The following is a 19881-nucleotide window of genomic DNA, read 5'->3' as shown; positions in this document are numbered from 1 at the left end:
GAAGTAGACCAAATCAGACCGAATGGACTAAACTGGACCGAATTGGGCAAAATTGAACTGATTGGACCAAATTGGACTAAATTAGATTGAATTTGGCAAAAATACTAATATAGACCAAAATGCTAGGCTGATACGACTCAACAAGAGTATAGCAACGATAAATGCTACTCATAAACTTTTAGATATTATATAAATATAGATGAGATAAAATATAGATTCTATGATATATTTCATTCTTCTTATGTAAATAATTTTTTTTTTTTTAAATTCTAAAAAAATTCTCAATTATGGTGTTAATTTTTTTAAAAGTGTTACACATTTTCAAGAAAGCCTGAAAAGAAATTTATGAAGAAAATCGTAAATGAATCTATTAGCCGTTTCACAGGCTGGTGTTTAAACCTTGACCGTTCCCCTCAAATAGGAGGAACTGTTTCTTGTAATTTTCTTTTGCGATCAAATAAGGCCCCGCAAGTCCCTTTTTCCGTCCCCTTGGACAAAAAACTCACTCATACAAATAAAAATAAAACCCCAGCCATGACAACAAAGAAACCAAAACAAGTGTCAGCTCATTCAATTTGAGTAACATCTATGGCCCCTCCTAGATGAGAAAGCAGAGAAAATGTAACCACTTTTTTTAATTGAAAGAATAACTAAATTGCAAAAATTCTAATAATCACTTTCAATCTTACAAGTTACAAAGTAAAAGTTTATAAAAGGGTTGTAATCCCAATTACTTGAATTCAACCTATAGCAATCCGTTAGTATGTCAGGTACTTAAAAAAAAGCCTCCCAATTCCCAAGTGGTTTTTTCTGGGGCTATTTGGCATTTATATTGGATAGATTAATAAATCATGTTCTTCATTTGTTAAATCTTGACATAATTATATAACATTACAACTGCACAAATACGAAATTAAACTACATTTGCATAAAAGAGATAAGAACAATGCGACTAAGCTTCTTTAATGACACCACTAGTTAGAGTCCAAAGGCCACTCTCTGCACACAATCAGGGCGTCTTCTGCTAGGCATCCGAAGGAGCCCAGTAATCTGTAGCTCCGTAACTGCTCTACAAAACCTTGCTCTGAGAGAAATAGGGTTAAGGATCTTCATGAATTAAGGGGTTAGGGGTGAGGGAATCCTTGATGGAAACGTGACATATGCAAACCTTATACAGACTATACGCCAAAGCAAAATAGCATTTTCTAGGTGGGATAGAAATTTAGTGCAGGAATCTCTTGTTTGAATCTGGAACAGCAATACTTAATTAGTACAATACTCACGAATAACACTGTAGGGTTCCTTCCTCCATAAGACAATTAGAGTGAAAATCTAAAGCAAAACTTCTTCAATAATTTGAAGACCTTTTCATTTTGTTCTTCACACTATAAAATAGAGAGAAGAAAAGGAGACTGTGGGGGTTTCTGTCACATGAGAACATAAATGAGAATTTGGTCTTGATTGAACTCTACTTACAATGGCTACGTAACCAGAAGTTTTAGTGAAAAATGCTGAGTCAGTGTAAAAGAAGTCTAAATTGAACAAAGGAAATCCCTAATTGAAGTGCAATGGCAGCACATCAAGAACATGAAATCAAAAATATTAGTGAAGATGATCAATAAGCTCACACAATTATGAATGACACTAAAAGTACACACACACACACTTTCATGGTAGTTTCTGGGTTTTCATGTGCTGCAACAAAAATTTCAGAACATATACCTTCAACTAGACTCTGTAGTATATAACTGATGAACACAAATGCAAATGAAAAGGCAATAGGATACTGAATTGATGCTTCACTCTTGTTCTCAGATTCATTTATGTTCTTTCTTTTCTTTGGTAGTGGGGACTGTTTCGACTTGGTTATCCCTTTCTTACTAGGACGAAGGACAATTGTTTTGAAAGATTGGAACCAGTCATGGAGATTGATAAGATCACCATGCTCCTGAGCTAGAGTATACCTAAACAACAAAGAAACATGAATTGCATTCATCAAGTAGTGGAAACTTCCAACTTCAAAAGGAAGTTAACAAACAAAACGAAAGTAAAGTTATTCACAGCATGTCTTTCAACAAAAGTGAGTCACTTTAGTTTTAAAATTAGGGTTTCAAGGTGTATGACAGAATTACCAAAACTTGTAAATGGTGGTAAAAGAAAACTAGTTTTTCTAGGCTTTGAGCCTCCCACTGTTATGGCTTCAGAGAGAGAGAGAGAGAGAGACCATGCTTCTTCTTCTTTTTTGTTTTGGGGGGGGGGGGGGGGGGGGGTGTTTGGGGTTATACAAGGTCATTATTATGAAATAATAAAAATTCAAATTAGACAACCTTAAACACTCATCCCATTTCCCTAAAAATATGTACAGAATGCCAAGTAAAAGACAAGAAACAAAGAAAGCAATGATTAAAAAATAAAACATTCATTAATTATGGAAATACTGCAGGAACTAGAATCAAGACCAACTATAGCACTTTCAGATGGGCTTATGTAATAGATATTCTAAGTAAAAACTGCAACATATCACACTACTTATGCAATAGAACAACAAAATCATAACTAAATAGAGATATTCTGTGATAAAATGTTATAGATCCTATAATATATGTCCTACTTTCCAAAGTTTATGAGTCTAATGAGCAATGATAATGCGTTTTCACAAATAGACTCAATTGTACTAAATTTGTAAAATATTAATTATTTGAAGCTCATTTGTACACAGTCAATCTTATTTTGGACAAAGTATCCTACTCAAAATGGGGGTTCTCAGAGTAGCAAACATTATAAATTGTTGAATGGGGCATCGACTATAAAGATTATGCCAAATTGGGCAATCTGAATCATTTCTTTTTTGATAGGTAGCAATCCCAATAATTTCTTTAACACTTCCAACAAGCAGTTCTGAAAGGAAAGGCTGATTTGAAACATCAAAAAGCTTATTTTTGATTTTGACACTAAAAGCAGAATCCCTCCAATTGTTGCCCCTGACTCTTTATATGTAATGTTGGTGGATATAAATGCAACATACCAGATAACACAAAACACTTTTCTGAAAGTTCAACAGAGAAATCAAACTATGATATCACCATCACGAAAGGGACATACATCATCAAGTGCTATGTGAATGCTTCATCCAACTATATACTTACATAACTGAGGTATCATGCATAGATGGCACAAGGATATTGCCACTCTTGCTGCAACAACTACAGTGCAAAATTTTGTAAAACTCCAGAAGATCGACTTGAATCCTTCTTCTTGGATCTCCAATTAAAGCCTATTATAAGTGAGCAGTTTAAAAGTGGAAAGAGATAGTAAGATTTATAAACTTAATTCCCCAGAACCTTGTAAGTGAAGGCAAGTTCTTTATGTGACGTAAGAATCAAGGCATGTCAAAGAAATCCTAATATATGAAAATGCCTTATCCTGCTGCATATCCTGTTTCTTCAAATTTGCTTTATTCTGCTGTAATGATTCGCTTCATGGATTTTAGTCAAATTTGATGTAACAGTTATTAAAATTCTGTTTGAATATTTTCCCTTATGCAAAACAGGGAAGCTCATACAAGATTTATTAATCAAAGTAATTCTAAGAGTGCTTACCGATTGAAGTTTCTCAACGCTCTTAAAGCACACAATTTCATGAAAAGGAATGCACTCAATAGGCCTAAAGAAATCCCTGTTTCATAGGGGGAAAAAAGTCAGAACTCATTTCAGTCGCTATGTATTAAGTAAATTCATTGTCAGAATAGATAAGCTATGCAGGGAACCCATTCTAATTCATTACAATATAAAGAAGGAAATTCCAATTTTGGATGTTTGTACTGTAAAAAATATCAATGCAACTGAAAATGTTAATACACCAGATTGAGGATCTAAAAATGGGACAAGAAGCTCCAGTATAGTTTTTGGTCATTTAATTCACACGTGCATAAAATAAACCATAGATAGTAAGCAGACCTGCTGTCTTTTGTAACAAGTCCATTGACCTAAAGCTATGGTCATAAGATTGACCAAGGATAGGGAAAAAAAAAAAAAAACAAAACAAAACAGTGGATCTAATTACATTACAAGCCATTGGAAGAGCATATTGCAAAGAAGCAAAGTTATAACTTATAAATAAGTAACACAGTACCGGTTGCAACATTGGTGTATTTTCTAAGAATGGAACAAAAGTTTTGACAAGTAATCAATATACTTTATTAAATAGAAGTAAAACCTTAGGTATATAAAATCTAACAATAGGTGCACTGAGAGAACATGCAAAATTCGACTGATCTGTGAAAAGAGAACAAAACTGGATGCAGCTGAATGCTAGCATCCACTCATACAAAGTTCTCTGAAATATAGACTTAAGCTGCATTCCTCCCCTCCCAGATAATAGTTTACATGATACAGAGGAATAGAATTCTAGATCAAATTAGGTTTGAATTTAGTTATGAGCATTGTTTAATTTTAGTAGTCTATGGAAGTATCTTATCGTTAAATTAGTTTTGTTTAAAAGGAAAAAGATTTCTAAATTATGTTTAGATTGACTGTTTATTCAGGATGGAGGCTTATAAAAAATATCAAAGTGGATTCCCATTTGATAAAGAAAACCAGATTTTGGATCATATTTTCACATCCTCAACCAGAAGCATATTTTGTCGACCTCTTAAAACGTAATGGCAATACTAATGAAAATTTTCTTCCCTTAGCTCATAGATATTGATGAAGTTTGTCAACCTCAGCTGCACCATAATGCATCAGTTTCTCTTATGATGGGAAAAGTAAATATTACACAATTTTTCTTCCTAAATTCAAGCTCAGTTCACATGATACCAGATGTTATTGCAAAAGGAGAAGTAATCTGAAAAACAATGGAACAAATTTAGCAAAATTTGAATTTTATGAAATCAAAAGAAAATCAAATCACAAGTGGGGTTCAGCAGAACCTATATCTGATATGCCATTTCATCTTGTTAATGATTAGACTTGAAATAAATTATCAAAATCCTAAGCTAGGGGTCAACATTCATTTATACAAGGGAAAAGAAAGAAATACGCCAAAAAAATCGTTAGAAGTGTTTGACAAATACCATTCTCTCACAATTTCTAATTTTTCAGGAACAAATCAAATTCTCAAAACTCTAAAAGTTCTTTCCAATTGATTTTAATAAGGCAAGTATTTCCGGATTGTTTCCAAGTCAAAGGAAAACATTTCAACATGTCAAGACTCCCACAACTACAGGAGCACTGGTTGAATTACAAATTAGCAAAAAAATCCATTGGTTTTCAAGATCATGGTCTGTAAGCTAATAGGCCTTTCTAGAAATGCTTGTCACATCCCCAGTTGATGCAAGCTACAAAAAGCTCAAAAGAGAAAGCAAGTTTAATGGCCAAAATGAATATAAAAAATAGTTGATATTCAAGAGGGGGCCTACTTAGGGTCTCCCTGGATCTGGTCTAGTTGATGTTAAGTCTGAGCTTTACAGTGGGCCAACAGTTAGTTGTGTTACCAGATTTTCTTTTTTACAGTCTTTAGTAATTTTACAACTTGCTTCACTAGTCAAACTTCTTTCCTGTATAAATTAAGAGACCTAACGTTATTACAAAAAGGGTGCTAGAAGCTTGTAAAACGACCTTATTATTTATCAGTTTCATATAGATGAATATAAACAAAATTCCAGCAACGGAATAATTGCCTTTATTCCTAAATTGGATTGCTTAGTAAATGTTGTATGATGGCCTTCGCTACTATAATCTTCTTTGTTTTGTTCTTCTTTTGGCTACTATAGCACTTGCAATATGGATTAAACAACTGATTAATCATTAATGTATCATGCTCCAAATGTCTGATCGGCACGCAAGTAATGTAGTTCAAAAGAAACATGCTCTATTACAAACACATATTTATAGATTTAACCTAATAGATGAAGAATAGAATAGAATTTGTCAAGATTCTTTTATGGAAAATAAATCCACATCCCATCTAAGCAAGAAGAAAAATATACAGCATATATATCCTTACCCAACCAAGGAATTTAATAATGCAGCAGCTTTCTCACTTATTGCTTTTGAGTCCTCTCTGTTTAAAGGGCTCAAAGATGAATGTCTCCTGTCATACCAACAAGGTCATAACAGAGCCCCAAGAATCAATGTTCTGTAAAAGAATGCATCTATCATACATACACAGTAAATACATGTGTATGTACATACATTTACAAACATGAAAAGTAAAGAAGTAATATGTTGAAAATTAAGAGAATACAAACATGTCATAAGAAGATTATCTATCTCAATCCCAGCCAGGATCTTCATGTAACTCTACATCTTATGACAACAAAATGACCATCTTATGGATGAGACACAGTGAAATAAAAAAGCAACAGAAAAGTTAATTCAACCACCAATGTCATAAGACCAGATCAATCAAGAAATAAGCTTCACCTTCTAGTAATTTCCACAACAAACAAAATCCCATCCCATTTTCCACAACAACTCATTGTAAATGTACTGATGTACATACAAACAAATGATGAACTTTTTGTTTCTACAGCTGAAGTTCCTTTTGAAGTTTCAACTAAGAAAACTATCAAGCCCCAAAAAGAATAACAAAACTAGATAACTTTATACATGCAATAAATTGACAGCTGACCTAATTTCAAATTCTGTAATCCCATTATAAATACGGGTTCCCTCATAATGTATTATCTATCAAATGAATGAAAGATGTAGCCTTTTGGCGTTTGATGTTTACGTAGTTCTTAGTGACCAAACCATGTAAGTTAATCTCTTCCAATCTTCCTTTCTCATGTTCTCTCTATTTCAATAATATTTAAAATTTTGACATTGTATCAGAGCAGGTCAATTGAGCATTGCTTGAATCTCCTCACTCCCATCCCATCATTTCCCTCGTGTTAGTGATTTCTAATATAATCACTTTGCCAATCAACTTTTATGATCTACCTCCACTCTTCTTCTTTTCCCTTTCCTAATTTCAAATAGGAAACATCACCACTTCTATTAGAATTATGGTTAATATTTAAATTTACCATTACCTATGTAAGGATATATTACTAAGTTCTGGAAACTAACACTCATCACAAAAAAGGGTTGGAACAATTAATATGCGGCAGTAGTATGAGATATAATCCTAATATGAAAGAGAGAAGGTTAAATAGAAAATTACTTGGATATGTCATCGACGTTTTGTTTCAACTTGCCATCTTCAAATCTGAATTCAGACTGCAACTCCTTGACTTTGTCATGGATCTGTCGAAGGCATATTATTTCATAACAATTAGCTCAATAATCTAATGAATAACAAGTTAATTCTGTATCATGTCTGTTAAATATGGAAAAGCAATACAGCACAAGGTGTGAAATGCAAGAGGAAACATAAGATTGGTTGATTATAAACCTAAATATTGATTAAGGCACAAACAAGTACAAGTACAAGTCAAAGAAACTGTTTACTCCTGTAAAATGATAAGGACCATAAATAATTATGAAAACTTTTGATACATTAAAGGACATCTTCAGATTGATATATGTACAATGCTGACTAAAGTATACTTGATCAAGTAATAAATTCATCCAAAACTTTATAAAACCAACAAAATAGTTTTTCAAACATTTTATGAACTTTCAGCTGTAGAAAGTAGATGGAGAATAAAGGAATGTACAGTTTGACAAACCACCCCACCCCCACCCCCCCCGGGCAGCAGGTGAGCAAGGGAATTTTGGTGGTTAAGCTGTATGATTAACTACTCTAATAATGGCATTCCAATCGGTTGTGGTTGCATGCAAAAGATGGCAAGGTGGATAAAAGTTAATTGTCAAAACCTCCACAGATTCTTGTGGCTAAACGTATGATCCTGCTGTGGGTAACTCTTAAGAGTATTAGCAGTTAATTAGTAAAATATGAAGATTTAGAGTTAAATGAGAATAAGAATAGAGAGACAAAGAGAAAAGAAAGAAGAGGTTGAGGTCGTTAACTTATCAAGCCCACACCTTAGCATATATTTATATTAGGGTTTATAACAAAATTACAAAAATACCCTTATTAATATGCTAAAATAAACAACATCTAGAACTAACTCTAACATTAGCGAAAAACACTTCCAAAATTACTCACATGGAAGCAACTTAACCATTTGCAAATACATGAAATAGATCAAGATAAATTCAAGTTCTCCCATAAACTAAAGGCAAATGATTAAACTGTGGATAGAAATGATTTTCAACTGACAAGGAAAATGACCTATGCAAAATATATATATAAATATATATTTTTCTTAATTATTGGTAATTACACATGCATTTGGTAATTCTTGAACCCATGACCTCATCCTTCACCTTACTCTTACTAAGATGTACCATTTGAGTTAGAGCTTGTGGCACCACATGCGAAGGTTAAAAAAATGGTTTTAATTATAAAGTGAAATTGCTATTTCATAGATGGATTAATCTTCCAAGCAAATCCCAGAGACTTCTCAACTTTCTCAAAACTACAAGCGTACCTCGGGAACATCCATAGTAATTTTTTCCCAATTCTTCAACAACTGATAGAGCGTTGCTGCCGGGAGATCTCTGATTAAATTCAAAGTTCAAAATAGTGACATTAAGCAAAAAGAAATTGAAGTTACTATATATACTCATAAAGAAAAACGGTTAATCTTCATGTTAAGAGACAAAATATTTTGGTAAGGCATATATATTCCCATGAAAAAAGAAGATATCAGCATAAAAAATTACTGGATCTTTCAATATATTATTGCATGAAATAAATTGTAGACAATAGCTAATTAAACTTACAATTAAGTTTTAACAAACTCCAAGATCCAATTTAAGGATTAAATTGTTAATGAAAAAATTCAAGGACTAGATCATTTATTCCACAATATTAAGATATCAAAGCAAGATCTAGAACAAGAATCACCAAGTTTCACTGCTTTATAACAAACAAAATCAACCAACAGTGCATATAAATTGATCAGTGTGGTTATAGTTCAACGACTCCATTATTGTTGTTCATATAATATGAAAATTATACCTTCTCTTTTTTGTCATAAAGGAAATTATACTGGAGAAAAGAGTTTTTGCAGTGATTGAGCCAAATCCTAGCAGGTAAAAATATTAATGTAGAGGGTGATTATAATGATCATTAAGGATTATATCCCCTAATTAATTTCACAAATTATATTGCAACCAAGCTAAACCATTTGAACTAAATTCCTCATACTTGGGTGGTTTTCTGTCAACATCATAATTAGTTGAAAAACCAGAATTGCCTAACAACATGAAAGACTATCAGCCCTTCCTCCTTTTTTTTTTCACCTCAAAAACATAAAGGAGAAATTTTCTTCTTTTTAGAGATAGAGCTAAAGAAGATTTGCAAAATATTGTAGGTGCTCCCCTTGGGACACTCAACTATTAACATGGACCTATAACAATATAAGCTTATTTCAATCCATCTTAAATGTAGACATGTTTATACCTTACTTTGCGTATTATCTGACTGATCAAACCTCCTTTCTGTGAGGTAGAATACTTTCGCCGCATAAAAAGATCACTAGTTATAGGTAAACCACAATCGTTTTCTAGTACCACATTATTGGAAGCTTTTGAGGTGTACAAATCAGGATCAAGTGCCTCACATAACAAGTCTAGCAGTCGGATTTTATTACAATTTCCAGCTTCATAAAGGCACTGCAAGAAGCAGTAATTGTTAACAAACGGAAGTACTAGTTCCGTGACATGACACATTGCTACCTATTAATGAAAAAAACTGTAATTATAAAAAGAAATGAACAAGTTCTGAAACTGGAATTTCACCAAAATTATTAATATTTGCATTACAGGTAAAAATAAATAAAAATTGGACAAAGATAAACCCAGAAAACAAAATCAGAATATAAATTTGTAGGTTTACAATAAGAAACAAGACAAGGAATAATTCTTTCAAAATTATATGGGAAGTGATTTATAAATATAAAAAATAAAATAAAACAAAGAATCAGAGGCCTCACCAAGACAACAATGCTCCAGCACTTGTGTAGTGCCTTCAGTTCTGACAAACCATGGACCAAACTTTTGCCATTCTGTTCAGCCATTTGATTCCTATTAAAAGATCTTCAAGCAAAGTCAGTTTATTTATTTTTATTTTTATTTTTATTTTTTTGGGTAATTACACGTGCACCCAGTGGGTCTTGAACCCACAACCTCATCTCTCACCTTGCTTACAAGGGAAGGAGATGTCATTTAAGTTAGGGCTCATTGGCAACCAAAGTCAGTGTATTTTAATCTTTGTTTAGCATTGTTGAGCATTTACAGAAAACCATATAGCATCCAACTGCTAAATATTTGCATTACCTTACATATAACGGAAGCTGAGGAGCATTCTTCAATATTATCTCTGGCAGTAAACCACTTTTCTCTCCCTGAAACACATCCAATTTCCAAACATTGTTTGGATGAAAAGAAAAATCAACAGGCATCTAAGCTTAAACTCTCATCAAGAATGTAGGTTTTTACAAAAATCTGAAGTGTTGACAAAATTAAACAATTTTCAATTGAGGATTTGGTTTCCAGTGCTGTTATTGTTGCTCCCACAGATATTTCAACATGTGAGATATCTTGCTTGAACTTTTAAGTGAAAACTGTGCAAGCAATCACTCTTTCACAGAATAACATTTCCCTTAACAGAGCAGAGAAACAAAAATAATCACCACCTATTTGCTTTGTAAATTTTCACAGTAGCGGAAACTGGGTAAAAAAAAATTTGAAAGTAGCATCCAGTTGTGCACCTGAAAATATATGCTACTAATGCATATCATTTACATACATGACGAGCAAAGAGGGCAGAAAAATTAATTATCGATAACTATTAGTTGTTTTTATTTATATACTGTAAAATGTAAGAATTCAAATGTGAATATCATAGTTAACGTTCATACCATGGTGAGGCAAGCAATTTCCCCTTGTGAGGAGGGGGCGAGGGGATTAAATGGTGAGATGACATAAAAGACCTTCCTAAAATCCTATCTTATAAGAATACAAATAGCAATTTTATCAAATAGTAATAAAATGTTTGATGAAAGCCGGTATCACATAATATCTCGAATCTTTTATTGAAACTTCATCTGTTGATCACATAGAATCTTTTATTGAATCTCACCCTTCTATCTAACACACTATTAGTTTTCAACATTTCAAGTTGACCTTTTTTTGTAACTTTCCCCAAAGTTCCCAGGGAGGGGGGGCCAGTTCTAAAACATCCTCCCTCACAACCACCCCCCCCCCCCACCCCCCCCCTCTTTTTTCATTCTCGATATTTTGAATCAAATTGGCCCCAAATATACTTAGATTGTATATCCACACCCCACAAGCAGAGTGCACAGATAATAAATGCTGCACTCTCCAGATAATAAGGCCTACATACCAATGCCAATCCATTAACAACATATATAAGAACAGAGGTAATATGTACCCATAGATTATGCAACTAAGTTAAGGTTTATTAAACAATTATTGAACTAAAATATGGGATAATTTAGTAATATGGCTAAAAAGGGAAAAATTCAAACAGTAATGCCAAAGTAATATGACTAAAGAATGGAAAATTTAAAAAATTGCAAGAGGATAAAGAAATTTGACCTCTTGTCCTTCTTCATCGAGCAAGCCACCAAGTATGAAGCTCTGAGGCTCCATGGAGAAATGTAGGGCACATGCAATCTGAAAAGTACTTTTTAGAACATATATCAGCTGGGACAAATTATGTTGATAGTAAGTATCTTTAAAAGGAAAGAGACAAAGATAAAAATGATAATAGACACACACTACCAACCTTCAAAGCTCTAATAAATGATATTAGTGTTCCATCCTGGTTAAAGAAGTAGTTTCTCAAGAAAACAGCTACCTTATGACCAACACTAAACCCAGAACACTGCTTCACAAGGACTGCCTCAACAACTGCATCCATTCTCTCGGCTGGTGATCCCAATACAAACTTAGAAGGGCACAACCGCTGCAACACATTTGAAGGAAGAAGGTTTCTTGGAGCATCCAGTGTAGTGGAAACACCCATTAATAGAATAATTGGAATCTTTACAACCCATTCACTGATTGAGATCAAAGAGCAAGTTGCAGGCAGTTATTGCATAATACAAATGACACACACATATATACATATGTATATATAAATACACACACACACATATATCTCTGTGTGTGTGTGTGTGTGTGTGTTTCTATTTGTATGTATGTAGCTACACGTGCACAAATGTGTATGCACACGTATAGTTATGCATATGTATTAATGTATGTGTTTTTAAATATATTGAATCCACATACAAGTATCAGATAATATAAAAGCACTTATGGGAAGGGTGGCAATAGTGATGGAACCAGGAAAATTTCTTTGAGGATGGGGGGGAGAGAGACTATAATCTCAAAAATAATTGAAAGTTTATGTGTTTACTTGAAAAAAGTCAGTGAAAAACTTCATTATGAACAAGAAGTAAACTAAGACCACTCACCAATTTCTCTTTTGGACTTTTAAGATTATACACTTTAATTAGATATCAAATTATCATAAAAGGTTAAATAAATCGCAATGAGAATTTGTCAGAAAATTCTGTAGAGTTTTTTATATTAAAATAAATCAATATTAGACATTTTTACTGTATTTATATTTTCTTTCATGACTTCCTCATAAAACCCTTGAGTGATTGAATTTAAAATAGCTAACCTTATAAACTTCATTTTTTTTTTTTATGGAGGGGGAAGTGGAGGGGGAGGGGGGAGAAACTAGATCATAGTTCCGCCCCTGGGTGACAAGATGCAGTAGAGTACCTCAACATAAGGATGAATTCAGATAAGACAGACCCACAACATCGTTCCATATCATCTATGATCACAACCACAGGGGAATTATTATTTTCTTGTTCTCTGTACCATGATGCTAAGATGGACATATCAGCTGCCTGCTTAAAAGCAACATTACAAAAAAGAATTTAGAAACCCCTTTAACAGAAAAACTTAACTTGAATTTATGCAGGAATATCTACATGTAAGTACTTACATCCAAAGTAGACATTAAGAACTGTCTCAATAAACCTCTGAGGCAACCACCAATCCCACTCTTGGCTGAGAAGTCCAAGGACGAAAGGTTAGCCACATGGCATCCATGAGATTTCAAACAAAGGCCAACCTCTTCAAAAGTCAATAGATCATCAACGAACTCCATATTCTCTGCCAATCATCAATTAAGACTGCTTATTAGAATACACGTGTGTGTATTCATCAATACTGTTTGAACATACTTAAATATATAAGTAAGCAATACAAACTGTGTCTAACAATATATAAATGCAAGTGTGCATCCCCAACAAAGCAATTCAGACAGATATCATTACATGCTAGTATACCAACCAGCACAAAGAATGCAGATGAAGATTTTAATCCCTATTCATATACATCCAAGAGCAGAAAATACTACTAATATCTACCTGATATGTACTACCATTTTCTGTAACCAAACATTAACTCAAAGCATTGAAATAGACAAGAACTTACTTGTCAGAACCAGCCCCGCAAACAACAGTTTAGAAGAAGCATCTGTTACAATGGGAAAAGCCCGAGTTGCTTCAGCGATACCAGGTGTTCCAAATGATTTGATAGTATTAAAGGACTCACAAACCCAGCAATGTATTTCATCAAATACATTAGTATTGATACCCCTCAAAACATCCTGCAAATATAAATAAAGATTCTATTTGGTCACTAACAAAAGTGAAGCAAATGAAACCAACATTTGACATCTTATTGCACATTTTTTTGTACGCACACTGGAAATTGCACTGAAATTGTGACTTTAAGTAACTGTTACTAACTTGAAAATTGTGACTTCAAGTCACGATTTCAGTTCAATTTCTAAGTGTGTGTAAACGTGTGCAACAAGTGTAATATACACTACTCATGAATATGTGTACGTGCCCACGAGTGAGTTGAAATTCAAAAAACTTAAATAATTTGTGATATCTAGAAGACTAGAACATTAAAGTTTAATTCTACATTTCTCAAAAAAATTAAAATGTTAGGTTCCAAATTTCCTTAACCAGCACATATTCTCCAATACTCTAAAAATTGAAATGTTAGGTTCAAAATTCGTAAACCTTGATAGTGGAGTCCATTTTCGACCAAACAAGCTCGAACGCTTCCATACGCAAGCGCTCGAAGCGATGTTGTTCATCGCATTCTTCGGATTTCTCAGTCTTCTTAGTAGGTGATGGAGACAGATCAATTCGCCTTCGGGTTTTCCCTGTTCCAGCTGACCTTTTCTCGGATTTTCGGGACGATGCTTTGTGAAGAACAAAGAAAGGCTGTGGTGAAATTTTATATTAGCGCTCCATTTGCTTTAAACAAAAGCAATAATAATAAATTAGGAGAACTTATCCCTTGTTTGCTTGATTAGAAAATGAGAGAAAAAAATATCATGAATCAATTTAAACGGAAACCTGATTGAATCTCATTCGTTCAATTTGATTCTTTGAAGTATTAATCTTCAAAATCTTTGAATATACTGAGATCGGAGAGTGAGAAAGAGTGTACCTGGAGATTGTTTTCGATGGTATCGGGTGCAGATTGAGTTGGTGAATCCGCCGCAGAAGCCGATGTGGGCGCCATTCACTGATACTGATAGATAACACGCTCTCTCTCTCTCTCTCTCTCTCTCGCTTGCGCGCTAGGGTTATCTCTCTCTCTCTCTCTCTCTCTCTCTGTATCTCCCTCCCTCTCATTCTTTGGCGGGAAATACATCCATGGGTAAATACGTAAAGTACCTAGGTTGTGGTCTGTAATACAGTGGACATTTACGTTTTAGTAAGCCTATGGGTTAAGCTTTGCTTTTGTTGGGCCTAGTTAACGGTCATTGAGAGTGAGACTGCAATTTCAAAAGGCCCAACCCAGGAAAAGGTCAAAGTTTGGTTTAGCTTTTAGAGCCGAAAAGCAGGTTTTATTTTTAAAAATAACTATTAACGCCAAACAATTTTTTTAATTAGTAATGTTTTCAAACTATTTAGGAAAGTAATAACTCGAGTCTGTTAAACTCGATTTGCTACAGACTTGATTTCACTGTAGCAAATCGAGTCTTAAATACTCGATTTTCATGAGGTGCGTGACTGAGATGGAATAAGAAAATTCACGTGGAACTCAAGTCTCTAAGACTCGAGTTCCCTCTAGAACCTCACCAAACACTAACGGACCAACCCAGATTTCACCCCAGATTTGCTTGTGGGTAAGCTACAGCATCTAAGGGGGATGTAGACCCTGAAATGACTCTTTGATGCTCACCCTCTTTCTCAATTCCTCTCGTTTTTCCAGAATATGCTTCAGTATGAGTAGAGCAATAAGGGGACGCTCTCTTCAATGTTCTGGATGAGACAACCTGAGCTTCCTGCACACAAGCATTTCCTGCCTGCATCTTTTTCCTTGTATCGCATGGCAGAAACTCAAAGGTCATCTGATGAAAGTTCAAGCTAGATGGTTTGTTGGACTTCACAAGCAAAGAATTACAAGAACCCTGTGAACAAAAGCCAACATAAATTAGTCAATGCAAAGGTCAAGATTGGGAATAAAATGGTTCCATGGCTCTTATTCCCAAAGACAAAATGACAGCCATAGGAAGAAGATGGTGAACGTTGCCAGGCTCTTAAAGACTCGAGTTCCATGTGGATCTTTTGATCCATCTTAGCGTTGGCAGCACACAAAAATCGAGTCTTTTAACTCAAGTTGCTAGTTTTCTAAATAGTTTGGAAACATTGTTAACTAACAAAATTATTTGGCTTTTATAGTTGTTTAAAAAAAAAAAAAAAACCAAGTAGCACGTTCTTTCAAATTTGTCGCTGATCAAACCCCAGCACCACGGCATGCCGCTGCCAGACCACCACGAAACACTTTGTAGCCAAGTTGAAGCCTGAAGGATGAGTATTGTATTGTATATGTGACTGTGATCTGATAAGCGTAAGAGTTAAGCCATATTCACTCTATACAGATACAAAACTACTCCACCCATACATTAGTGGATGACAAATGCTGTGGTTTTAGTTTTTCGTTTTTATTTTTATTTTTATTTTTTTAATTTACAAATAGAAAATGTTTCTTATCTATACAGTTATTTAAGGGGCTTTCCTTATTTGGACTAAATTTTTTTGGGTCCAAAATACCCATATTTCTCTAAGTTTAAGTAAAGACAAAACTAAAGGAAAATAAAGTAAAAATACATTTTTAACTCCCACTAAAACATTGCCAACAAAATAGTATTATGATAGATTTGGATTACACTGAAAAGGAAACAAACATGCGTTTGCGTTTTTTCTGTGGGTCTCGTGAATTGTTCATGGAACTTGCAACTGCAAGTATAGATTTCAACAAATTTTTCTTTAAAATTAGGTCCTACGACACTATTCACATATTTAAAAATTATTTTGCTACAGTGTTTTCAGTTTTTAGCAATAAGCGGTATCCAAACAGACCCTTACTCTCCCACTAACCCACTTATTCAGAAACAGACTAATAATTTTTTTTTAAACCCACGTTAATAATTTTTTTTTTAAATTTTAGAAACCCATGTTAGAAAGTTACTATTTTTTTGGGTAAAATTTAATAATTTGCATCAATTATAATTTGAGATTCCGGATTACTACATTTTTCAATTACAAAAAAACCTAGAGGTGAGATGAGTGTTATATGTTTGTACCAAATATTAAAATTATAATTGATGCAAATTATTAAATTTTACCCCAAAAATAGAAAAGTCTTTGAGCACGTGCGTGAGTGAGTGCTTAGAGGCTAGTTATTATTAAGACTTTGGTGTGAATTTATTATTATTATTTTCATGAAAGACAAAACTTATGTAAAGTACCTTATATGCTGTTTCTTAGATTCTCATCTTAAGATTCTGTTATGTAGTTAGTTAACTTAAAATATACAATTCATTCCATAAGAAAAAAGTTACATGGTAGAATCTTAAGAGAGTAACCTAAGGAACAACACTTAAGTACTGTACTTAAGTCTTGCTCTTTTATGAAAGTCAATTTCCATTTACATTAAGAATTCTATAATGTAAAGTGTAAAATTAAAGATTATAAACTTTTAATATGAAAAAACAATAATTTATTAAGGTGGAACCATAATAACCAAGTGTGGGTACTTGACTCCACACAAAGGATTTTGTTCGCTTTAGGGAGCCAGGCCCTCACGAATTTGTCCTCTTCGACCGAGTGCAGGCGTTCACCCCTTGAGACAACTTAGTCCCACATCGGAAGGAGAACCCTCCCACTAGCGCTTTATATGCTTCTGGAGCTTGCACTAGTGTACCACTACTACACATGGCTCTTTTAATGTGGGTACTTGACTCCACACAAAGGATTTTGTTCGCTTTGGGGAGTCAGGCCCTCACGAATTTGTCCTCTTCGACCGAGTGCAGGCGTTCACCCCTTGAGGCAACTTAGTCCCACGTCGGAAGGAGAACCCTCCCATTAGCGCTTTATATGCTTCTGGAGCTTGTAATAGTGGTACACTAGTGCAAGTTCCAGAAGCATATAAAGCGCTAGTGGGAGAGTTCTCCTTCCGATGTGGGACTAAGTTGCCTCAAGGGGTGAACGCCTGCACTCGGTCGAAGAGGACAAATTCGTGAGAGCCTGGCTCCCCAAAGCGAACAAAATCCTTTGTGTGGAGTCAAGTACCCACACTAAGACATAATAAACTATTATAACAATAATTTTTTTAATTATTATTAAGGTGAAACCATAAGTATGAAAGAATTCCTTTACAAATATATTGTGCTTTTTGGTAATTTATACCTCAAACCACAATTTTGATAAGTCATAACCAAACACTTATCGTGTTTGGTACGAGATAATGTTTTAGGATTTCTAGGAATGTTTAAAGATTCCCATGTTCAAATCACGCTAGGGGATTAGATGTTAGGGAAATCTGGATTCCTCATTTAAACCCCTTTTAGTAGGAACGTGGATTCCTTTTAAAACATGTGGGTATCCAAATTCCCAAACTTAAAGGAAATTGTATTTTTTATAAATTAACGATTTTAACCCTTTTTTCTTATCGTTTAAGCAATTAAGATAAAATATAAAATAAATCATCAATATCTTTTCCCGCCAAAATAATATAAACAGGATAGACAACTTTGTTGATATATTCTTTAACAAAGTTCTATTTAGGTTTCACGTGTGGGAAAAAAAAAAAAAGTTTGAAGGGGACCCTCCATTATTACTAGGCATTCACTTTTGTTGTTGTTGTGTGTGTGCTCAACAAATTATTAGTAGTTTATATTTTGTTTTTCATTATTTATTTAGAGGAAGATTTTTTTTAAAGGACTTGATAGTTTACATTGAAATCTAATGATAAAATGGGAAAAATAAATAATTCATTTAAAATTCCTAGGAATAAACCAAACATTATCATATTACATTTTTAGGAATCTCTTAAGATTCCCAATGAAACCAAACATATGAATAACTACATTCCTAGGCATCCAGATTGTAAGGAATCATATTCCTAGGAATTTAGATATCAGGAGTAACGTGGATTCCCCCGTACCAAATGTCATATTAAGATTTGTTTGGTTAGTTGAAAAAAAGCACCACTTTTTGTTTTCATTTTCAGTTTTTAGTGGGTTTTACCACTAAAAAACTGATTTGGTTTTAGCATTTGTATTCAGTTTTTCTTTTTCAGTATCTTAAAAGTTGGATTTGAATACAAAAAATGAATATAACTTTGCAACGTTTTTGTTTTCTATGAATACAAATACAATAACATATTCGTAAATATTGTAAAGATACAAAGTTTTTTTTTTTTTTTTTTTAAAGTGAGAAAAGTTACTTTTTTTTTTTTAATAAAATACTGATCAAACCTGGGTATGATGTATTCTATACCCAAATTATGTATTCAAAACAACTTATCAAATACTACCAAATGTGAAAATAAGTGTTTTTTTTTTAATATAAATTCACGATTTGAATATAGAATAAAGAAATGAAAAATGGATACACCACTTTTTAAAACCAAACAGGCCCTTAATTTTTAATAATTTTTACCAAATACTCTGATTTTTCAAAAATCTAAATTTCATACCACACTTTTTAAAACCATCACTTTTTCAAAAAGTACAGTTTTGAAATGAGCCACAAAATTTTAATTTTTTTGGGTTTTCTTTTTAATAATAATTGTGGAGAGGAAAAGCCCAACCTTACATAGTGGGCTTAGGGCCCTATTTGAAGATTACTGTGTGTCTGAAGAGAAGGAACCGGCTGAGATGGAGTCCATCTGGAAGAAAGGTACCTGGAAATGGAGGAGTACAATCCGAAGAGGTCACCAATGGTTCGAAGAGGTCTTACTTCTCAGATACGAATAGTCTCGATCAATCAAATATGTGGAAGGTTCGAATGATCTTCCTAGCAACCCTAATGATAAAGATAAGCTCTGGGTATGGTTGGAGATGATAAGAGTGAAGAAATATCTAAAGGAAAAACTACTACTACCGTATTAAATGCACTGCAGCAACTTTTCTGGTCGCATTTATGTGAAGAAGACCCCTGAACAGTGTAACCTCAGTTATCGCCACTCACAAAAAGCTAAAGAAAATACATGACATGACATACACTCAAGTAGGTACACAGATGAAGAACAACTGGAAGATGAGGATGATGGGGAAGGATGCTATATAAAGAAGAAGGGCTCCTGATAAAAAGGGGGGAGAGAAGGACGAGAGAGAAAAAAGAGAAAGGTTTTACTGTAGCTCTAAGAACTATAATCATTATTCAATTTATCATAAGCCTCTTCGGACTTCAATTCATTTGGTCTTTACGTGTATCTTTATGCT

The 19881-nt window shown here is 33.7% G+C and overlaps 1 protein-coding gene across 2 annotated transcripts; it reads right to left on the bottom strand.

Annotated features, from left to right (window-relative positions):
- Positions 1–774: 774 nt before the first annotated feature.
- On the bottom strand, positions 775–14795 carry LOC111985774 (origin of replication complex subunit 3). 2 transcript variants are annotated; one of them, XM_024017422.2, is made up of 17 exons: positions 14592–14795; positions 14156–14362; positions 13557–13731; positions 13063–13232; positions 12834–12964; positions 11827–12100; positions 11637–11714; positions 10353–10420; positions 10010–10112; positions 9478–9689; positions 8501–8570; positions 7168–7250; positions 6007–6093; positions 3600–3675; positions 3147–3274; positions 1788–1964; positions 775–1084 (listed from the first exon to the last, which is right to left on the bottom strand). In XM_024017422.2, the coding sequence occupies exons 1-17, from the start codon at positions 14664–14666 to the stop codon at positions 979–981; spliced, it is 2220 nt and encodes a 739-aa protein (XP_023873190.2). In that variant the 5' UTR covers positions 14667–14795; the 3' UTR covers positions 775–978. The 2 variants fall into 2 exon arrangements, with proteins under 2 accessions (XP_023873190.2, XP_023873191.2); XM_024017423.2 differs by having other exon boundaries at positions 10010–10100.
- Positions 14796–19881: the final 5086 nt, after the last annotated feature.

This window comes from Quercus suber, unplaced genomic scaffold (assembly GCF_002906115.3).
Source record: "Quercus suber isolate HL8 unplaced genomic scaffold, Cork oak 2.0 scaffold_620, whole genome shotgun sequence".
NCBI lineage: Eukaryota > Viridiplantae > Streptophyta > Magnoliopsida > Fagales > Fagaceae > Quercus > Quercus suber.
This window is presented reverse-complemented; position numbering and strand designations above follow the sequence as displayed.